The sequence below is a fragment of the Dipodomys ordii genome, unplaced genomic scaffold, assembly GCF_000151885.1.
Source record: "Dipodomys ordii isolate 6190 unplaced genomic scaffold, Dord_2.0 Scaffold55, whole genome shotgun sequence".
NCBI classification, from domain to species: Eukaryota; Metazoa; Chordata; class Mammalia; order Rodentia; family Heteromyidae; genus Dipodomys; species Dipodomys ordii.
The window spans coordinates 4,957,841-4,980,254 of NW_012267271.1; the positions used below are offsets into that span (position 1 = coordinate 4,957,841).

The following is a 22,414-nucleotide window of genomic DNA, read 5'->3' on the forward strand; positions in this document are numbered from 1 at the left end:
TCCTCCCTTCCTCCCTTCCTTCCTTCCTTCCTTCCTTCCTTCCTTCCTTCCTTCCTTCCTTCCTTCCTTCATGGGACTTGAACTTTGGGCCTGGGCACTTATCCCTGAGCTAGTTAGCTCAAGATGAGTGCTCTATCACTTGAGCCACAGTGCCACTTCCAGTTTTCAGTGGTTAATTGGATATGAGTCTCACAGACTTTCCTGGCTGGGCTGAGTTTGAACTGTGATCCTCAGATCTCACCCTCCTTAGTAGGATTACAGGTGTGAGCCAACAGTCCCATCTTTCATTTTTCAGATAGGGTCTCAATGCTTTGCTGGGTACTGGGAAATTCTCAGATGGCAACCCTCTTACCTCAATCTCTAGTAGTTAGGACTATAGAAGTTTGCCACCACACCCATCTCTTACCTTTTTTTCTTTTGTTTTGATTTTTGGGTTGGGCTTCTGACTGGTCCACAGCCACAGGGCTGGGGTTGCAGGTGTGCTGCCACCGCCCAAAACTGCTAATGCTGTTTGTTGAAGTCTAATTTGGTTGGTAATTCCTTTTATTAAACATTTGTGGGGACTTTGCCCCACTATGCATGTTGTTTTGTTCTAATAATTAAAATATTGTGCTACTGGTATATGTTTTTTCTTTTCTAGAGGGATATTTTTAAATTGTAGGAGTTCAGATGTCCCAGAGAGCTGATAAAGTTCCCATTTTTTAATTTAGGATTTGACAAAGCGCTCCAGTCAAACGCAGAATAAAGCCAGCAGGAAGCGGCAGCATGAGGAACCAGAGAGCTTCTTCACTTGGTTCGCTGACCACTCAGACGCTGGTGCAGACGAGTTGGGAGAGGTCATCAAGGACGACATCTGGCCAAACCCATTGCAGTACTACCTGGTGAGCCGCGCCTGCCTTTCCCCCGGTGCTGCTGGCCTCACCGTGGAGAAGTCAGGCCTTGAAGGACCTTGGTCTTTTAAAGGTTCCTGACATGGATGATGAGGAGGGAGAAGGAGAAGAGGATGATGATGATGATGAAGAGGAGGAAGGATTGGAAGACATTGATGAAGAAGGGGATGAGGATGAAGGGGAAGAAGACGAAGATGATGATGAAGGGGAAGAAGGAGAGGTAAAAGAAATGGGCTGGGGGGCGGGGGGAGAGGATGGGAAGGAGAAGCAAAGGAGGAGGCTACAATGCTTGATAAGAAATGTGCTCAGGGGCTGGAAAGGTGGCTCAGTGGTAGAGTTGCATGCTCAAGGCCTTGGGTTCGATTCCTCAGCACCACATAAGCAAAAAGAAAAAAGCCGGAAGTGGCGCTGTGGCTCAAGTGGTAGAGCGTTTGCCTTGAGCTGAAGAGCTGAGGGACAGCGCCCAGACCCAGAGTTCAGGTCCCACAACCGGACCCAAAAAAAAAAAAAAGAAATGTGCTCATTACCTTGTCCATGTAATTGTAACCCCTCTGTACAGTATTTTCACAATAAAAAAAAGGAATGAGCTAAATACCAAAAGGTACTTAAAAAAAAGTCCCACCATAGTATTTTGGCCTCACAGCTAGTGGAACAGGATTGGTGATGTACAACTGATTTGGATGTGTGAGCAAATTGCCTTGTTCTAGATCAGGGAAATATTTGATGAACTCATTATAGAGATACTAGATATTTTTCATAGGCGTTCTAATTTGAAGAGGAAGGAAAATGGGAATTGACCCACACTTAAAACTATGCCTCTTCCATGAGCCTTGAGCTGAATTGCTCAGGGACAGCTCCCAGGCCTAGAGCTCAGAGCCCCACGAAAGAGATCTTTCATGCGATTGTTTTTAGTATATTTATAAGATTATGTCTTTGTTGTTTTGTATGTCCCTTCCCCATGGTATAACCCCTGCTTTCACTATATATGATATTGGTATATGTGGAGGGGAAGGGAAAACAAAAAAACTATGCCTCTTCCATCTTGGTCTAGCCTGTAGCGTGTGTGCGTGCGTGTGCACACACACACACAATCCCAATTCTGGGTCTTGAACTTGGCCTGGGGGCTGTCCATGAGTTTTTTTTTTTTTTAATTTTATATTTTGGGGGGGGTGGTCGTGGGGCCTGAACTCTGGGCCTGGGCGCTGTCCCTCAGCTCTTCAGCTCCCGGCAAGCACTCTACCACTCGAGCCACAGCGCCACTTCCGGCTTTTTTCTTTTTGCTTATGTGGTGCTGAGGAACCGAACCCAGGGCCTCATGTATGCAAGGCAAGCACTCTAACACTGAGCCACCTTCCCAGCCCCATGAGGTTTTTTTGCTCACAGTTGGCACTCTACCTAATTAAGCCAGAGCTCCAGACTTTTTCAGTAGTGTGGTGGAAGATTGGGCTGGGGAGGGTGTTCTTTTAATAAATTGTACCAATGGGTTAGAAATGTGGTTTAGTGGTAGAATGCTTGCCTAGCATGCATGAAGCCCTGAGTTTGATTCCTCACTACCATATAAACAGAAAATGCCAGAAGTGGCACTGTGGCTTAAAGGCCTAGAGTGCTAGCCTTGAGCAAAAGAAATTCAGGGACAGTGCCCAAGCCCTGAGTTCAAGCCCTAGGACTGGCAAAGAAAAAGTAATATCGTTGATTAAGTTCAACAGTACTTTCTAAATCACAGAGCTTACTGTGCTTTGGATGAACTGCTGGACTTTATTTCTCTCCCTCACCTTTTTTCAGTTGTGGGCTCTGAGCTTCTCCCGTCTTTGAGCTATCCAGGCACTTGAGCCATGCTCCTAATTCCTTTTTGTTTTAGGGTCTTTTTTTTTTTTTTTTAAACTCAGGACCCTGAGCTCTTTTGCTCAAGTCTAGCACTCTCCCTTTGAGCCACAGTTCCATTTTTAGTTTTCTGGTTATTACTTGGAGATAGGAGTCTCATGGGAACTTTTCTGCTTATGCTGGCTTTGATCCATGATTCTCAGATCTCAGCATCCTGAGTTAGCTAAAACAGGGCCTCCTATTTCTCCTTAATGTGAGCGTTTTGGATTGTTTGGTATGAAATTCACTCACTGATTAGTAATACTAATTTATCTGAAATAGTATCTCGGGCTGTGTTGGTTGATTTGATGTAAATAATAGGTAGCTGGCCCACACCTGCCATTACTGTGGGTTCATTGTGGTCCATACAGAAGCTAAGGTGTGACAGTAGGATTTTATCAGCCTTGGCAATTAACTGCCTTCTTTTTCTTTCAGGAGGATGAAGGAGAAGATGACTAATAGAAAACACTGATGGATTCCAACTTTTTTTTTTTTCCTTAATTTTCTCCAGTCCCTGGGAGCAAGTTGCAGTCTTCTCCCCCTCTGTGCTCAGTTGCCCTGTTCTTGAGGTCTCTTTTCTCAAAACACCATGGTTCTCAACTTATTTGGGGGGGATTACCTTGCTCAGAATACAACGGGAAAAGAATCTCCACACACCTCTGTTCTAAATTCATTTTTATCCCTTTCTGTCTCAACAAAAACTGTACGGAATCAACACCACCACCGCCACCTGCTCTGTGGGAAACAAGAAAAGCCTCCGGTTGCTCTGCTCTGCTGGAGGCACCAGGCCCTGTGTAGTAGTGCATAGATTCTAGCTTTTCTCCTCCTTTCTCTGTATATTGGGCTCAGAGATTACACTGTGTCTATGTGAATACGGACAGTTAGCATTACCAACATGTATCTGTCTACTTTCTCTTGTTTAAAAAAAAAGAAAAAACTTAAAAAAAATGGGGTTCTAGAAGGTCAGCAAAGGGTGGGTTTGAGATGTTTGGGTGGGTTAAGTGGGCATTTTGACAACATGGCTTCTCCTTTGGCATGTGTAATTGTGATGTTTAACGGACATCCTTGCAGTTTAAGATGACACTTAAAAAAAAAAACTCTCCTAATGATGACTTGAGCCCTGGCACTACAGGAGAATCAGCAGACCCTGTAGGATCTTATTTGGAATTGACATTCTCTATTGTAATTTTGTTCATTTATTTTTAAATTTTCTTTTGTTTTCACTGGAAAGGAAAGATGATGCTGAGTTTTAAACGTTAAAAGTGTACAAGTTGCTTTGTTACAATAAAACTAAATGTGTACACAAAGGGTTTGATGCTTTTCTCTCAGAATGGACATAGTTGATCTGACCTTCCGAGTTTGACTTGTATAATAACGTCACTGTCAAACTGTCCCCTGACTTCGTATTTTTTGATACGCACTTTGCAGGATGACCTCAGGGCTGTATGGATCGAGAATAAAGGGATTTGAATTAATGTCTTAATGTCTCCATAACTGGGAACCATTGCTGTCGTTAATCATGTCGTTTGAGACAACTAGAACCTCAAAATTGAGAGTTCTGACTTCTACCCTTGATTTTTATCTTGGCCTTTTTAAAAAAAAAAATGGGCCTTTTTGAGTGTCTATTGGTCTAAAGTCCCAGGTGTCTAACCTAAGGTTCAAATGTGACTGGATCTGGGTGGAAGAACTGCCCTGTGCATCACAGAGAAGCTGCCAAATGCATAAGCTTTTTAATGCTGTAAAATAGAGCTGAAATTAAACGCCACTTTCTCAGAGGTGAATTCATGGACAGCGTGGAAGCTTTGTGATGTATAAAATCTTACAAATGGAACTATTCCACCTATAGGCAAAAGTGTAACCAAAACCTGTCAAGATGGATTAGTATGTAATTTCTGCACAGGTCTCTGTTTAGTAAATACATCATTGTATACCGGTCAGGAATCTTGCTCCAATAAAGGAACATAAAGATTTTTTTTTGGACTGGGGTCATTCTCCTTGTTTTATAGAGAACTGTTAACTTGGTTTGGATTTCAATGATACAGTGGGTGGTGAGGAGCCTCATGGTACAGGTGTTATAGGCAGTCACTACTACAGCTTACCGTGTGCAGCTTGCATAGCATCGATGTACAAGCTTTCTTTGGCATTGGTCTCAGCTTGGTCTTGAACTCCCGGCTTCAAGCTGTCCTCCCAGCCAAGCCTCCTGAGTGGCTGGGTCTATAGGCCTGTATGCAGAAGTTTTTTGGTTGTTTGATTTTGAACAATTGGGAATCAGGAAGAGTCTGGCACACACAAGATTGCTTCTTAAACCTGTGATGTGGAACAGTGATAACTTGCCACACAACTGGGTTTTTTTTTTTTTTTCCTGTGGGGGGGGCCTGGTCGTGGGCCTGAACTCTGGGCCTGGGTTGCTGTCCCTCAGCTCTTCAGCTCAAGGCTAGCATTCTACCACTTGAGCCACAGCGCCACTTCTGGCTTTTTTCCTCTTTGCTTATGTGGTGCTGGGGAATCGAATCCAGGGCCTCATGCATGCAAGGCAAGCGCTCTACCACTGAGCCACCATCCCAGCCTTACAACTGGGGCTTTCTTGTGTATAATTTTAGTCCTGTTTGTCACCTGTAGTATTCCTTTTTTTGGAGGTGAGGCATCTTGCTCAGACAAATTTGAGCTCCTGGCCCTCAACCTCCTGTTTTGCTGGGACCATAGACATAACTACCATGCTCAAGTATTTGGTTTCAGGTGGTGTCAAGTTCAGAGGTCCTTTAAGGAAATAGCTCGTTCCTGGGTATTGTTAGTTGTAGGTGACTGTTTACTTCCAGGTCTTACAGAGGCAATATGGAAGCAGAGTGATAGGATCTAGCTACTGAGTTCTGTGCCTGGATGTGGGAGGGATCCTGGGCTGCCTTGGGAATTGCAATCAAAAGAAGATACCTAGGTTGCTTCGCTTGGAAGGTGATGGCTTTCTCAAAGCTGATCCATCCTCTGCGTTCCGTACTGTAGCTGTAGTTTCAAGACCTTTAAAGTGTTTTAGATCATGATTTAGAGAAGATTGTTACCTGACCTGAATAACTGCTCTCCCTCCCCCGCTAGCAGGATTATAGACCTTGAGCCACTGGAGCCAAACAAGGTCTACATTTTAAAAGATAACTAGGTATAAAGACATAGCTGTAATCCTCAAATTGGCTGGAGAAGCACTGTTACACCTGGGCAGAAGTTAATAAGGCCCAGGCCCCATCTCAACCAGCCGGCTGGTTGGAGTATGCACCTGTGCCATCAAGATCATGATTGGAAGGACCCTATCTGAAAAATCAAGACCGCTGCAAGTGTGGGTCCAAGTGGTAGAGCTCCTCTTCCCCCTCCCTCTTTTTTTTCCCCCCCAGGACTTGGAGTCAACCTGGCCATGGTCCCTGATCTCTCACTTGAGCCATAGCTAGGCTTTTGGCTTTTTTGGTAGTTATTGGAAATAGTCATTAGACTTCCCTGCCTGGGCTGACTTTCAACTGATCCTCAGATCTCAGCCTCTTGAATAGCTAGGGTTACAGGTAGGAGCCTCCCAGCACCTGGCGACATCTATGTCTGGGCTGTGATCCACGTGGCTGGCAAGAACAGGTGCACACTATTGTCCCCAGCTCTAGTGCCTCCCCTGGAGGTGGAAGAAATGCCACCTCACCCATTCATTGGTTGAGATAGTCTTAGACGCTTTGCCAGCACTGGCTTCAGATCTGAACCCCATCTTCACCTTCCCAGTAGCTGCAATTACAGGCTTGAGCCACCGTGCCCACGCAGTTATTCAAGTCAGTACTCCACCCAGCAGTGTTCCCTTTAGATTATGTGGCTGTGTTTATGAAGACATACAAGTTTATCAGGGTTGCAGTTTGATGATTAAAACAAGAATAACAAGCAAGGACTTTCCTAGTGGAAGGGGTGTGTTAACTGGATTAGGGGGTGACATTGTGTATTCTATCCAGAGACCCTGAGGTCAAAAGTGGTGTAGGCAGAACGCGTTTTTGACTTGTAGGAAGTCTCGGGCTTCTGTTCAGGTTCACTGCTCATGTAGTGTTAGAGGCCACTTAGTGGGAGAACCATTTGGACTCTAGGTTATGCCAGGGATGTGAGCATCTGTTTTTCTGACACTCTCATTGAAGACAGTCAACACACACAAGGTTCACTTGTGTGTCAGCGTGTGTGCACAGCTTTCCCCTGTTGAGGCAAATGAATGGATTCTACCTCTGAACCCCTTTCCCTTCTTGTGAGGAAACCTCAAGGGGGGAAAATATAGCTGCGTGGCTCGCTCCTGTAATCCTAGCTATTCAGGAGGCTAAGATCTGAGGATCAGGGTTTGAAGCCAGCCTGGTCAGGAAAGTCCGTAAGATTTTTTTTTGGGGGGGGGCCGGTCGTGGGGCCCGAACTCTGGGCCTGGGCGCTGTCCCTCAGCTCTTCAGCTCAAGGCTAGCGCTCTACCACTTGAGCCACAACACCACTTCCGGCTTTTTTCGTTTTGCTTATGTGGTGCTGAGGAATCGAACTCAGGGCCTCAGGCATGCAAGGCAAGCGCTCATCCACTGAGCCACCTTCCCAGCCCAGTCCATGAGATTCTTATCTCCAGTCAACTACCAAAAAGCTGAAAGTGGGGCTGTTCAAGTGGCAGAGCACCATCCTCAAGCACAGAAGTTCAGGGACAGAAAAAAAAAGGGACAGAAAAAAAAAAACAAACAAAAAAACGGATTTCAGCTGGTCTTCAGTAGGTCACAGCCGTGAGCCTAGTTACTTGGAGTCCACAGACTGGAAGATCAGGGTTCCGAGCCAGTCCTGGCACGAGCTCACGACTCCCTTCAGGGAAGAGGGGAGCTGGATGTGGTAGCCATTGCCTCGCACCTCTGCAGATAGGAGAAAATATGCTCAAAGTAGGCAGACGGCTGATCAGGTGTCTCATGGAGTCTTCTCCCAGGCTGACTTCGAACCGCCATCCTCAGATCTCAGCTTCCTGAGGAGCTAGGATCACAGGCGGGAGCCATCGACGCCCGGCTTGCTGTCTTTGGCGCGTACACATTATCTAAAGGGGTCAGGGGCGCCCCGGGCTGGGCCGGAGCCCGTCGGACACCCACCCCGACTTCCAACGGGAGGAGGGGGCCGTGGAGGAGGCCCAGCGCGCCACGGGCAGGGCCAGGCGTGGCAGGGCCACGGGGCCGCACCCCCCGACGGCTGGCCCGGGCATCGCGCTCGCCAGCAGGATGGGAAGGTGAATTCATGGACAGCGTGGAAGCTTTGTGATGTATAAAATCTTACAAATGGAACTATTCCACCTATAGGCAAAAGTGTAACCAAAACCTGTCAAGATGGATTAGTATGTAATTTCTGCACAGGTCTCTGTTTAGTAAATACATCATTGTATACCGGTCAGGAATCTTGCTCCAATAAAGGAACATAAAGATTTTTTTTTGGACTGGGGTCATTCTCCTTGTTTTATAGAGAACTGTTAACTTGGTTTGGATTTCAATGATACAGTGGGTGGTGAGGAGCCTCATGGTACAGGTGTTATAGGCAGTCACTACTACAGCTTACCGTGTGCAGCTTGCATAGCATCGATGTACAAGCTTTCTTTGGCATTGGTCTCAGCTTGGTCTTGAACTCCCGGCTTCAAGCTGTCCTCCCAGCCAAGCCTCCTGAGTGGCTGGGTCTATAGGCCTGTATGCAGAAGTTTTTTGGTTGTTTGATTTTGAACAATTGGGAATCAGGAAGAGTCTGGCACACACAAGATTGCTTCTTAAACCTGTGATGTGGAACAGTGATAACTTGCCACACAACTGGGTTTTTTTTTTTTTTTCCTGTGGGGGGGGCCTGGTCGTGGGCCTGAACTCTGGGCCTGGGCGCTGTCCCTCAGCTCTTCAGCTCAAGGCTAGCGCTCTACCACTTGAGCCACAGCACCACTTCTGGTTTTCTGGTGGTTCATTGGAGAGTCTTACAGACTTTCCTCCCTGGGCTGGCTTTGAACCTTGATCCTAAGATCTCAGCCTCCTGAGTAGCTAGGATGACAGGCGTGAACCATCACATCTCGCAATTCCTTCTATTTGTTAATTTATTTTTGTGCCAGTCTTGGGACTTGAACTCAGGGCCTGGGCACTGTCCCATAGCTTTTTTACTAAAGCATAATGCTTTATTACTTGAGCCACAATTCCACTTTTGGTTTTTGGTGGTTATTTGGAGACAGAGTCTCAGACTTTCCTGAGACTGGCTTTCCTGCCCAGGCTGGCTTTGAGCCACAATGCTCATCTGCCAGAGTAGGATTATAGGCATGAGGCACCTGCACCCATCTTCTTTTTTATTTTATTTAGGGGGTTGTGCAAGGACTTGAACTCAGGGCCTCACATTTGCATAGATGGTGCTCTACTACTTGAGCCACACTTCCAGCCTCCCTTTTTGCTATTTAGTTATCAATACCTGATTTTGAAGTCAGGGTTTCTCACTCTAACTCAGATTTTTTCATTGAGCCATACCACCAGCCCAACTTTCTCTGCTGGTTAATTGGGGAAAAAAAACCTTTCAGACATGCCAGGCACTGGTTACTCACACCTGTAATGCTAGCTACTCCGGAGGCTGAGGTTTGAGGATTGCGGTTCAAAGCCAGCCTGGACAGGAAAGTCTGTGAGGCTCTTGTCTTCAATGAACCACCAGAAAACTAGAAGTGGCGCTGTGGCTCAAGTGGTAGAGCACTAGCCTTGAGCTGAAGAGCTCAGGGACAAGGGGTAGAGTGCCAGCCTTGGGTGAAAAAGCCAAGTTAGAGTGTGAGGGCCTGATTTCTTTTTGTTGTTGTTAGTGGTGGTGGTCGTGGGTCTTGAACTCAGTTTTCTGGTGGTTAATTAGAGATAATAGTCTCATGGGGCTGGGAATGTGGCTCAGTGGTAGAGTGCTTGCCTAGCACTCATGAAGCCCTGGGTTCGATTCCTCAGTACCACATACTCAGAAAAAGCCAGAAGTGGCGCTGTGGCTCAAGTGGTAGAGTACCAGCCTTGAGCAAAAGAAGCTCAGGGACAGCACCCAGGTCCTGATGTCAAGCCCCAGGACTGGCCAAAAAAAAAAAAGTCTCATACACTATTCTGCCTAAGCTGGCTTTGGGCTGTGATCCTCGGACCTCAGCCTCCTAAGTAGCTAGGATTACAGGTGGAAGCCACCAGCACTTGGCTTGAGGCCCTGATTTCAAGTCCTCATATTTTACACGCACACACGCGCACGAGAGGCCTGGAGGAAGATACTGAGCAAGTATCTACGTTGTTGGGAGAGATGCTCCAAGGCCTGAGCATGGCGGCCTGGTGCTCCACTCACCTTCGCTGGGGAGGACTGTGGGCCCTGACGCCCCTCTGCCCTTCTGCAGCCTGGACCTGCCCAGCGGCCCCTTCAGGATGAGAAAGAGGCCCTCCGCCGGGCCATCCAAAAGGAGCTGAAAATCAAGGAGGGTGTGGAGAACCTTCGGCGAGTGGCCACAGACCGCCGCCATCTGGGCCGCGTCCAGCAGCTGCTGCGTTCCTCCAACCGCCGGCTGGAGCAGCTGCATGGCGAGCTGCAGGACCTGCACGCCCGGGTCCAGCTGCCGGGCCCAGCCGGTGAGGGGGGAGTCTCTCAGCACACCCTGGCTGCCCTGTACCTGGGCTTTGACCCTGGTGCACCTGCCTCACCGCCTCCCACAGCCCCTGTTCCTGTCACCAGGGGGCTGTGGCGGGGAGAGTTTGGGGATAGGGGGCTTTAGGTGGGCTGCGAGGTTCACAGGCCTCATGCTCTGCCCCAGAGCCTGCAGCCTCGGGATCCTGGTCAGGGACGGAACAGGCGCGGGCTCGGCACCTGGAGCTCCTGCGGAGGCAGCTGCAGGTGGAGCTGAAGGTAAAGCAGGGGGCCGAGAACATGATCCACACCTGTGCCCGTGGCACCCCCAAGGTAAGGTCCCTAGGGTCTGATGGGAGAGACATGGCTCTCAATGTTTAGGGAAGTTTAGTTCCAGCCCCAGTTCTGGTACTGGGGCTTGAACTCAGAGCCTGGGAACTATCCTTTAGCTTTCTCTACTCAAGGCTAGGGCTCCACCACTTGAGCCATACCCCCACTTGCAGCTTTTTGGTGATTAATTGGAGATAGGAAGTCTCATGCACTTTCCTACATGGGCTGGCTGTGAACCGCGATCCTCAGATCCCAGACGCCTGAGTGGTTAGGATGACAGGCGTGAGCCCCCGGCCCCTGGCTTTCCAGTTCCTTATTCTGACAGGGAAATACAATCCAGACATTGACTGTGTAAGGGAGCTACAAGCCTCAGCCTTTAGTCTAATGGAGTACGGCAGCCCCAAACTCCGTCCAGGTGGCTGTGGAATCCCCGCCCAGCTGGCAGCTGAGCTGGAGCTCCTGGCACAGCATTTGTCTGATAGGAAAGACCCTGGGTCTGACGGAGGAGGCTCGAAGCCTCTATTATTTCATTTTATTGTATTTTGTCGGTTGTGGGACTTGAACTCTGGGCCTGGGTGCTGTCCCTCAGCTCTTCAGCTCAAGGTGAGCGCTCTACCACTTGAGCTACAGCGCCCCTTCTGGTTTTCTGGTGTTTTCTTGGAGATCAGAGTCTCCCTGGCTAGACTAGGTATTCAGAAGAGCCGGGGAGGTTTGCGTGCGGGAGGGGAAGCTGGGGCCGAGCTCCGGGGGGCTAGGACCTGGGTGCCATCCGCGCAGGAGAGGACGCTCCTGGCAGCCGCCCAGCAGATGCTGCAGGACGGCCAGCTCAAGGTGGCCCTGCTGCGGATGAAGGTGAGCGCCCTGGAAGCCGGCGTGCCCCCGGAGCCAGGTGAGCAGGTCTTGGGGTGGCGGGTTAGCGGGCCGGGGGCCGGGGGCCGACGGCGACTCTCCTCCCCGCAGGCCCCGAGCTGTTGGCAGAGGAGCTGCGGCACCGATTGCGCATCGAGGCAGCCGTGGCCGAGGGGGCCAAGAACGTGGTGAAGCTGTCCAGCAGCCGGAGCGTGCAGGGCCGCAAGGCCCTGGCGGAGGTCAGACCGGACCCCCTCCCCCTGCTGCTCTTCCCTGGGGTCTGCTGTTTCCTCTGCGGTGAGCGGGGGCAGCTGCCGGCTCCCACCCGCCCTCCAAGGCCTGTCCCCGCCTGCATCCCCTCCACAGGCCCAGGTCCAGCTCCAGGAATCTTCCCAGAAACTGGACCTTCTGCGCTTGGCCTTGGAGCAGCTGGTGCAGGCCCTCCCTGCGGTCCACCCTCTGCGCAGCGCTGTGGCCCAAGAGCTGAGGACAGCCACCCTGAGGCACCCCAGGCCCGCGGGGACGCCCGTGAAACCCACCGCCCTCACAGGTAAGCCTGGCCCCCTCCCACTACAGACAGGGGTGACCTTGGATTTTGAGGAGGACCCTAGAGCACTCTGGGCAAGAGTTCTCCCCCCCCCCCTAGCTGTGTGACCCTGGGCAACTGATATACCTTCTCTAAGTCGCAGTGTATCCATCCGGAAAATGGGATGATAATGGCTGCACCTCATAGGATTGCTGTGGAAGGTCTGAGGCTCAATGCAGGGCCAGCACTAAACACAGTGCCTGGCAGTCAGACCAGGGTGAGGAACCCAGCCTGGGGCCCCTGGACCCATCATGGGTAGCCTAGACTATTAGAACGTTTCCTTCCTCCTCTTTCCTCCCACCTTTCTTTCCTTTCTTTCTCCCTCCCTCCTCTTCCTTCTTCTCCCTCCCTCCCTTCCTCCCTTCCTTTTATGTACTACAACTTGACTGGTAATTAACCAATAAGCTGAGCGCTGGGTCACGCTAAAGGCAGCGGCTGTCTGCTGCGGGGAGCGAAGGGCCTGGGTGCCGGGCCAGATGGAACCCATTCTGTGTGCCAAGAGCAGAGGAGGGCGAGCGCAAGCGCTGGGTGAGGCGCTCTACTCAGCCCCAGCCGTCAGGGAGCGGTTCCTGGAGTAGGTACTGTAGGAGCTTGGTCTTGAAGGGCTTTATAAAGTATCTACAGCCAAGTAGACAAGTTGGGGAAGGAGAGGGAACAGCTTCTTTAAGAAGTTCTTTCTGGGGCTGGGAAGGTGGCTCAGTGGTAGAGCACTTGCCTTGCATGCTCGAGGCCCTGAGTTCGATTCCTCAGCACCACATAAGAAAAAAAAAAGCCGGAAGTGGTGCTGTGGCTCAAGTGGTAGAGTGCTAGCCTTGAGCTGAAGAGCTGAGGGACAGCGCCCAGGCCCAGAGTTCAGGCCCCAAAAAAAAAAAAGTTGTTCTTTCTGCCCGGCACCAATGGCTCACACCTGTAATCCTAGGCTACTCAGGAGGCTGTGGGCTGAGGATCACAGTTTAAAGCCAGAAAACTGGAAGTGGTGCTGTGGCTCAAGTGGTAGAGTGCACACCTTGAGCTGAAGAGCTGAGGGACAGCGCTCAGGCCCAAAGTTCAAGCCCCATGAGTGACCAGAAAAAAAAAAAGAAAAATTCTTTCTAAGATGCAGATCCCATCTGGGTCTGAGCATTTATCTCCAAGGCCTCTCTCTATGCCCACCTTCCAAAATGGTGCTCTGCGCCCAGTTTCAGTTCTCCACAGTTGCTAAATTCCCATTGCTTCCCCCACACACACCTTTTGTGCGTGTGTGTGTGTGTGTGTGTGTGTGTGTGTGTGTGTGTGTGTTTTTGATCTGATTGTGGGGCCTGAACTCTGGGCCTGGGCGCTGTCCCTCAGCTCTTCAGCTCAAGGCTAGTGCTCTACCACTTGAGCCACAGTGCCACTTCCAGCTTTTTTCTTTTTGCTTATGTGGTGCTAAGGAATCGAACCCAGGGCTTCAAGCATGCAAGCCAAGCGCTCTACCACTGAGCCACCTTCCCAGCCCTTTTTTTTTTTTTTTTGTCAGTTGTAGGGCTTGAACTCTGGGCCTGAGCGCTGTCCCTCAGCTCTTCAGCTTAAGGTGAGCACTCTACCACTTGAGCCACAATGCCACTTCCGGTTTTCTGATAGTTAACTGGAGATAAGAGTCTCAATGACTTTCCAGCCTGGGCTGGGCTTTGCATTGTGGTTCTTAGATCTCAGTTTCTTGAGTAACTAGGATTACAGGTGTGAGCCACCAGCACTGCGTTTGCTTCCTCTTTCCTTTGTGACCCTAAAGATGAGCCCACTGGACTGTAATCCTAATTCCTCTGGAATTAGGCAGGCAAGAGAGTAATCCCTGAACCGCTTACCCTCAATTAACCACCAAAAAGCAGGAACTACAGTTTTAGCACAAATAATAGGGTGCCAGGCTTGAGTGAAAAAAGCCAAGTGAGAGACTGAAGCCCTGAGTTCAAGCCTCAGTACTGGCACAAAAATAAAAAGGCCATGCTGGGCACTGGTGGCTCACGCCTGTAATCCTAGCTACTCAGGAGGCTGAGATCTGAGGATCGCGGTTCAAAGCCAGCCCGGGCAGAAAAGACCATGAGACTCCTATCTCCAATAAACCACCAGAAAACCGGAAGTGGCGCTGTAGCTCAAGTGGTAGAGCGCTCGCCTTGAGCTGAAGAGCTGAGGGACAGCGCCCAGGCCCAGAGTTCAAGCCCCACCACAAACAAAGATGCAAAAAAATACATTTTGTATCCGTTGAGGTGGGAGGGGACCAGCGGTGGCCCACTTCTCTGGGTCAGATGGGAGATGGGCCTAGGCAGTAAGCCGGCCAGGCTGGGGCGGAAGCTAGGCTTCCAACTGCCCTGAGCTCTTACCTGCCCCATTGCTCTCCGGAGGCCTGAGCAATCTCTGACCAAGTGGGTCTGAGAGCTGAAGCCTGCATCCACAGTGAATGTGTGATGCGCAGGCAGGAGAGAACCACTTGGTGTGCCCTCTGGAGAGGGGCCCAGGGTACATGGGGAGGAGGCATCTGACCAGGTCCCCCTCTCGCCCTCCACCAGGGACCCTGCAGGTGCGGCTCCTGGGTTGTGAGCAGCTGCTGACCTCGGTGCCGGGGCGTTCTCCTGTGGCTGCGTTGGCCACCAGCGCCTCTGAAGGCTGGCTCCGAAGCAGGGCCAAGCAGCAGCGTGGAGGTGGCAGTGGTGAGCTAAGCAGTGAGTAAGGAAGGAGCCATCGGGAAGCAGCAGGGACCACCTATCCCCCCCCCCCACTCCCCCTGCTCTCTGGGCCGGCTCTGAACCCCAGCTCTGGCCCGACAGATGAGGTGCTTGCTGTGTTGAAAGTGGACAACCGCGTGGTGGGCCAGACAGGCTGGGGGCTGGCGTCTGCACGGTGCTGGGACCAGGCCTTCGTGGTTCCCCTGGAGCGAGTGAGGCTGGCCTTCCTGTGCTCGGGACGGGCTGAACCAGAAGCCTCGCGGTGTGGGGAGCTGCTGGACCCCACCCTCTGCCCGGCCTACCTCTGCTTTGCAGGCCCGGGAGCTGGAGATCGGGGTGCGCTGGCGGGACTGGCGGCAGCTGTGCGGCGTGGCCTTCCTGCGGCTGGAGGACTTCCTGGACAACGCGTGCCACCAGCTGTCCCTCAGCCTGGTGCCGCGGGGACGCGTCTTCACACAGGTGCTGGCCAGCCCCTAAGTATGGAAATGAGGCCCAGAGACGGGTTTCCAGGGCCGTGTATGAGGCTGCTTTGAGGCCTGCAGCCCTGTCCCCGAGTCTGTCCCACCTCACGCATGATCCTTTTTCTCTGGCCTCAGTTTCCCCGTTGCACAAATGAGGGTGGGAGGTCAGCTGTCTTGAACCTGCTGGTGGTGTTGGGGCTGGGGTCGTGGGGTGGGGCTGTGGCAGCTGGACTGTCTCCCGCCCTGCCTGTGCCCTTGAAGGTGACCTTCTGCGACCCTGTCATTGAGAAGCGGCCTAGGCTGCAGAGACAGAAGCGTATTTTCTCCAAACGCAGAGGTATGGAAGGTGGGGGGCTGTGTGTGGAGGGGCTGGGACTCTCGGGGTACTGGGACTGAGCCCACTCTCCTCCAGGCCAGGACTTCTTGAGGGCTTCTCAGATGAACCTCAGCATGGCGGCCTGGGGGCGCTTGGTCATGAGTCTGCTGCCCCCCTGTAGTTCTCCCAGCACCATCAGCCCCCCCAAAGGAGGTCTGCAGACCGCCACTGCACCCCAAGGGGCCTCCCATCGTGCTTCCCCCAGGTAAGGAACCCCCTCCCCTAGACCGCACAATTTCTTTTCTTTTTTTTTTTGGCCAATCATGGGGCTTGAACTCTGGGCCTGGGCGCTGTCCCTCAGCTCTTCAGCTCAAGGTGAGCGCTCTACCACTTGAGCCACGGTATACCACGTCTAGTTTTCTGGTGATTTATTGGAGATAAGAGTCTCACCAACTTTCCAGCCCGGGCTGGCTTTGAACCTCTGGCTTTGAACCTCGATCCTTAGATCTCAGTCTCCTGAGTAGCTAGGATTACAGGCGTGAGCCACCACACCCTGGTGACTGCACTCTTTCTTTGGCGCAGTGATTGTCTATCCCGCCACTGTTTCTTCCTCCTGGGCGTGGCTACCCACAGGTCTGCTTCCTTCCACAGTCACTTCCTGCCCAAGAAGAGCCCCCTGAGAGAAGAGGTCAAGCCCCCACCCAAGCCCCCACGCCTCTTCCTGCCCCAGGAATCAGCCCCAGAGGAGACCCCGGTGAGGCCGGGGGTACCGGTCAACCCCAGAGCTACTGGGTCTGGGGGTGGCCATGAGGTGAAGAGGAGAGGCAGCCTGCCCCACCCTGAACCCTCTGCCTTCGCAGTGTACCAAGCGCCCCCACATGGAGCCTCGAGCTGGACTGGCTACTGTCCCAGCCTCCGCTGCGCCCACCAGGTAACTCATGTCAGACACGGGTGTGTGTGCGTCAGTCCCCTCCTCCTGCCCTGACTCCTCGGGGTGGTCAGTGGCTGAATCACTCTGCTTCCTAACTTTGAGCCCATTATTGAGCTCCAGCTGTATGCAAACTTCAGGGAGTCGCTGAAAACTCTGCCATGTGGACAGCCCAGCGAGCATCAGGCCGCTCAGGCAGACGCCAGACCTGGTCCCTCATGGCTGCTTTTCTGTGCATGTGTGCCAGCACAGGGCCTCGAACTCAGTGCCTCACACGCTCATTTAGGGTTTTTCTCTCAAGAATGGTGTTCCATGCCTCCACTTTTTGGTGATTAATTGGAGATAAGAGTCTCATAGACTTTCCTGCCCAAACTGACTTTTTTTTTGTCAGTTGTGGGGCTCGAACTCTGGGCCTGGGCGCTGTCCCTGCGCTCTACTACTTGAGCCAAAGAGCCACTTCTGATTTTCTGAGTGGTTTATTGAAGATAAGAGTTTCATGGACTTTCCTGCCTAGGTTGGCTTTGAACCACCATCCTCAGATCTCAGTCTCCGGAGTAGCTAGGATTACAGGAGTGAGCCACTGGCTCCCAGCCCCAAGCTGACTTCTTTTTTTTTTTTTTTTGTCGGTCGTGGGGCTTGAACTCTGGGCCTGGGCGCTGTCCCTCAGCTCTTCAGCTCCAGGCGAGCATTCTACCACTTGAGCTACAGCACCACTTCCGGTTTTCTGGTGGTTTATTGGAGATAGGAGTCTCACGGTCTCTCCTGCCCGGGCTGGCTTTGGACCGCGACCCTCAGATCTCAGCCTCCTGAGTAGCTAGGATTACAGGCGTGAGCCACCAGCGCCCGGCCCCCAAGCTGACTTCTATCCATGATCCTCAGCTCTCAGCCTCTTGAGTAGCTAGGATTCCAGGCATGAGCCACCAGCACCTGAGCTACGTGGCGGGTCATCTCCTTTTTCTCTTTCAGGAAAGCCCCTGGGCTTCAGGACTTCCGCTGTTTGGCTGTGCTGGGTCAAGGACACTTCGGGAAGGTTCTGTGGAAAAAGATGGGCAATCCCCTCCCCCCGCCATGTTAGCTGGAGTCAGGGGAGTGTGTGGGAAGTTAGGCAGCTCGGCCTGCCCTTACACCCCCCTTCTATCTGGTGCCCAGGTCCTCCTGGTCCAGTTCAAGGGGACGGGGAGGTACTGTGCTATCAAGGCCCTGAAGAAGCAGGAGGTGCTGAGCCGGGACGAGGTAGAGAGGTGAGAGCGGCGGCCAGCGTGGGTGTGCTCTGGACTCCGGCCCTGGCCCCAGAGGCTGCCCTGGCCTCCACAGCGCGGTTCAGGGGCCAGTCAGGCCTGGGTTCTCGTGTTGTTACCCGCTGTGTGGTCTGCGTGCCGCTGGCCGGCCGTGACCAGGCCCTCTGTTCCCGCCTTGCCTCACTTTGCGCCTCTCTCAATGGGGCCAGGGTGGTTATCACAATTCTGTGAACCCCGGATATGGAAACAGCACTTTTCACTTTGTTTCTCTTTGTTGTGGTCCTGGAAACTTAACCCCAGGGTCATGCAATTACTAGGGAAGGTCTTTGCACTTGAGCCATGCCCTCAGTCCTTTTTTTTTTTGTCGGTCATGGGGCCTGAACTTTGGGCCTGGGCGCTGTCCCTCAGCTCTTCAGCTCAAGGCTAGCACTCTACCACTTGAGCCACATCACCTCTGGCTTTTTCTGCTTATGTGTTGCTGAGCAATCGAACCCAGGGCCTTATGCATGCAAGGCAAGTGCTCTACCACTGAGCCACCTTCCCAGCCCTTGTGCATTTTTTTTTTGTTTTTTTTTTTGGGTCCAGTCATGGGGCCTGAACTCTGGGCCTGGGCGTTGTCCCTTAGCTCTTCTGCTTAAGGCTAGCTCTCTACCACTTGAGCCACAATGCCACTTCTGGCTTTTTTCTTTTTGCTTATGTGGTGCTGAGAAATTGAACCCAAGGCCTCATTCATGCAAAAGCAAGCGCTCTACCACTGAGTCACCTTCCCAGCCCCCTTGTACGTTTTTTAAAAAATATCTATTTTAGGTACTATAGATTAAACTCAAGGCCCTTATTCAAGAGCTAGGCGAGTACTCTACCACTTGAGCCATGCCTCCAGTACTGACTTTTTGCTGGTTCATTGGAAATAATCTCATGGAATTGTCTACCTGGCTGGCTTTGAATCTTGATCTTTATATCTCAGCCTCCTGAATAGTTAGGATTAACGGCGGTGTGAGCCACAGGTACTTGGCCAAAGTCAGCCTTAAGCCTTAAACAACCATCCTCTGGCCTCAATCTCTGGAGAAGCTAGGGGGTTTTGTTTGTTTGTTTGTTTGTTTGTTTAACTCACAATTTAAGTGTGCTAGGTAGGTGTTCTACCACTTGAGCCAAAGCCTCCAGCCCTTTTGTTTGTGTTTTGTTAACCTGGGAGCTGGCCTGGGGGTTCCAGGTGTGCACCACCATGTCCAGGTCCCCATCGGTCATGGGTGCTGTGTGGTGCCAGCCATGGAAAACCTCTACCGTCTGGCTGTCCTCCATTCTAAGACTCAGCCCTTCCCTGCTAGTCTGTACTGTGAGAAGCGGATCCTAGAGGCTGTGGGGCGCGCCGGGCACCCCTTCCTGCTCTCCCTCCTAGCCTGCTTCCAGACTTCCAGCCACGCCTGCTTCGTGACCGAGTTTGTGCCTGGGGGCGACCTCATGATGCATATCCATGAGGACGTCTTTCCTGAGCCCCAGGCCTGGTGAGTTCCTTCACCCCACCCTCCTGCAGCAGACTTCCTGCTTCCCTGGCCTGAGGTGAGGTCCTTGAGGCCAGTGCTTAACTGATGGAGGGTGTGGATCCTGGGCCTCTATTCTGCCTGTGGCCTGAGCTGATAGGATTGCTGTAGGGATGAGTAATGTCTGCTAGCCTCCTAGGGTGAGAACAGCAATTGGATTTAAAGTCTGCCCTCCAGGGCTGCCTCGGGAGTTAGGAAGGCCTGACTGGGCACTTCCAACCCAGCCCTGGGTTTGTGACTCCTTACCTAGGGTCTCACGTACTGATTTGAGGTGGGAGGAGTGGGATCTGCAGGGGATTGGGAGGGAGCCGGAAGGACGGGGTGTGCGCCATGCTCGCCCCAGGCTCTGCCATAGCAGCAGCACCCTAGTGGAGCGAGTATGCACAACCTCGGGCTAACCCCTGTGGCCTTCCCAGCCAGCTTCTCACCCAGACCCCTGGAGCCTCCCTGGGCGCTGGCTGCCCCTGAGTTTTCCCTTGTCCCACCTCTAGCTTCTACCTGGCCTGTGTGGTCCTGGGGCTGCAGTTCCTCCATGAGCAGAAGATCATTTACAGGTAGCTTTGGCCCCAGAAGTGCTGGGGCCGTGCAGGGTGGATCAAGGGATGGACACCGCCCTCCTCCCAGGCTGCCCTCTAGAGTCGGCTCTAACCTGGCTCTCCTCAGCCCTCCTGATCTGTCCCCTTGCCCCCAGGGACCTGAAGTTGGATAATCTCCTGCTTGATGCCCAGGGCTTCCTGAAGATCGCGGACTTTGGGCTCTGTAAAGAAGGTGGGGCCACATCTTTTAGCTTTGTCCAGGCCAGCAGGAAATCCCCCCCCCCACCAATGATGCCCTGGGGCCCCCAGTTTGGCCCTCACGCTGGGGGTACAAGTTGGGAGCACTGACTCCTCCTTTCTAGCCTGTAGCTGGTCTGAGGAAGGGCTGGAGACAGCATTGGTCCTGTCTTCTGGGTCACCTTGGCATGAGTTCAGTGAGACTCTGTGACACTGACTGTACTCACCTTGTAGGGGGTAGGGCAGGGCTTGGCACGGTATTGCTCTCTAGCTCTTGCTCAAGACTAGCACTCTACTATTTGAGCCACAGCACCACTTCCGGTTTTCTGGTGGTTCATCGGAGATAAGAGTCTCATGGACTTTCCTGCCTGGGCTGGCTTTGAACCTTGATCCTCAGATCTCAGCCTCCTGAGTTAGGATAACAGGCGTGAGCCACTGGCGCCTGGCTATTTTTTATTTTTGTCCTGGTCCTTGGGCTGGAACTTGGGGCCTGGGCACTGACCCTGGCTTTTTTTTTTTTTTTCCCTCAAGGCTAGTGCTTTACTACTTGAGCCACGGCTCCACTTCTGGCTTTTTAGTAGTTTATTGGAGATAAAAGTCTCACTGACTAGCCAGGTGCTTTCCTCCCTGGGCTAGCTTTGAACCTTGGTTCTCAGATCTCACCCTGCTGGGTAGCTAGGATGGCACATTTGAAACACCAGCTCCTGTTTTATTATTTATTTGCTGGTGAGGGGGCTTGAACTCAGAGCATAGACTCTGTCCCTGAGCATCTTTGTGCTCAAGTATTGCCCTCTACCACTGAGACACAGTGCTACCTCTGGCTTTTTTTTTTTTTTTTTTGCATAGTTTATGGGAGATAAGAAGAGTCTCACAGAGTTTCCTGCCTGGGCTGGCTTCGAACCTTGATCCTCAGATCTCAGCCTCCTGAGTAGCTAGGTTTACAGGCGTGAGCCACCAGTGCCTGGCTGTTTTATTTATTTATTTTGGGTCCGGTGGTGGGGCCTGAACTCTAGGCCTGGGTGCTGTCCCTCAGCTCTTCAGCCCAAGGCTAGCACTCTACCACTTGAGCCACAGCACCACTTCTGGCATTTTTCTTATGTGGTGCTGAGGAATCAAACCCAGGGCCTCGAGCATGTAAGGCAAGTGCTCTACCCCTGAGCCACCTTCCCAGCCTTTGGTGCTAGGATTCATCTCAGGGCTTAACGCAGGCATACCAGGCAAGCTGAGCTCGGAGCCACTCCCCGCCTGCCCTGGATTGTCAGGGCCCGGGACACCAGGTGAATGAGTCACACCCAGGAGCATTGATTGGTGTGGATGTTACCTTGCAGGGATTGGCTTTGGGGACCGGACGAGCACCTTCTGTGGCACCCCGGAGTTTCTGGCACCTGAGGTGCTGACCCAGGAGGCCTACACGCGGGCTGTGGACTGGTGGGGGCTGGGCGTGCTGCTCTACGAGATGCTGGTGGGCGAGGTGAGAGCAGGCGCTGGCGGCCGGGCTTCGGGTGGGGTGTGCGTGGCACGTGCATCGCGGGGACCCACCGTCTCTACAGTGCCCTTTCCCAGGAGACACGGAAGAGGAGGTGTTTGAGTGTATTGTCAATGCCGATGCCCCGTACCCCCACTTTCTGTCCGTGCAAGGACTCGAGCTCATTCAGAAGGTAGGTCCCTGCAGGGGCCATCAGGGGCTTGTGTGCCCTGTCACCCCTTTAGTGCTCTCCAGCACAGCTCAGTCGGGGTGCCTCTCAAAGCCAGCGGTAGAGTACCCCAAGTTTGTACCTGTCCTCTGCCAGCTCCTCCAGAAGTGTCCAGAGAAGCGCCTGGGGGCAGGGGAGCTGGACGCCGAGGAGATCAAGGTTCAGCCGTTCTTCCGGGTGAGTGCCCGGGGTCCTGCAGTTCCCAGTGCCCAGCCCCAGGCCAGGGCTGCTGCTCTACCATCTCCGCCTCCTCTCTCCTTGTCCTCAGGCTGTGGACTGGCAGGCCCTGCTCACCCGCACCGCCCAGCCCCCCTTTGTGCCTACGCTCTGTGGCCCTGCAGACCTGCGCTACTTTGAAGGTGAATTCACCGGACTGCCGCCGGCCCTAACCCCCCCTGCCCCCCGAAACCCCCTCACAGCCCGTCAACAGGCCGCCTTCCGGGACTTTGACTTTGTGTCGGAGCGATTCTTGGAGCCCTGAGGCTCTCCTGGCACCTCGCTCGCCCGCTTGCACACTTGCCTGGCCCCGATGTTCATCAGCCTGTGCAGCATGGGGAACCACTACTGGGCCCCAATATTGATCACCTCCTACGGCTTGGAGGTGAGGGCGCCATGGAGATGACCACAGACCGACTTCAGGAGCTTTTTCTCAGTGTTACCAGGCAAAAAATATGTCCCATCCC

The 22,414-nt window shown here is 52.6% G+C and overlaps 2 protein-coding genes across 2 annotated transcripts in view; both read left to right on the forward strand.

The window, feature by feature from the left end:
• Set (SET nuclear proto-oncogene) overlaps positions 1-4,730 on the forward strand; it is a 22,993-nt gene extending 18,263 nt beyond the window's left edge. The window contains exons 6-8 of the mRNA XM_013021368.1: positions 712-881; positions 964-1,110; positions 3,186-4,730. Of these exons, the coding sequence (XP_012876822.1) occupies positions 712-881; positions 964-1,110; positions 3,186-3,209 (341 nt within the window). The 3' untranslated portion in view covers positions 3,210-4,730. The remainder of the gene's footprint in view (positions 1-711; positions 882-963; positions 1,111-3,185) is intronic.
• On the forward strand, positions 3,769-22,394 carry Pkn3 (protein kinase N3). The gene is made up of 22 exons (XM_013021272.1): positions 3,769-3,789; positions 10,117-10,345; positions 10,528-10,673; positions 11,448-11,559; positions 11,631-11,758; positions 11,886-12,069; positions 14,628-14,780; positions 14,886-14,995; positions 15,099-15,242; positions 15,506-15,581; positions 15,657-15,825; positions 16,212-16,314; positions 16,421-16,491; positions 17,455-17,518; positions 17,638-17,729; positions 19,052-19,228; positions 19,756-19,818; positions 19,956-20,032; positions 21,366-21,508; positions 21,588-21,695; positions 21,828-21,908; positions 22,000-22,394. The coding sequence occupies exons 1-22, from the start codon at positions 3,769-3,771 to the stop codon at positions 22,210-22,212; spliced, it is 2,664 nt and encodes an 887-aa protein (XP_012876726.1). The 3' UTR covers positions 22,213-22,394.
• Positions 22,395-22,414: the final 20 nt, after the last annotated feature.

Bases quoted from the DNA above. Each gene is read 5' to 3' on its own strand.
- Pkn3 (XM_013021272.1), top strand. From the start codon at position 3,769: ATGGCTTCTCCTTTGGCATGT. The intron at 14,996-15,098 runs GTGAGGCTGGCC...TCTGCTTTGCAG, and splicing joins TCGTGGTTCCCCTGGAGCGA to GCCCGGGAGCTGGAGATCGG. The intron at 15,243-15,505 runs GTGCTGGCCAGC...GTGCCCTTGAAG, and splicing joins GGGGACGCGTCTTCACACAG to GTGACCTTCTGCGACCCTGT.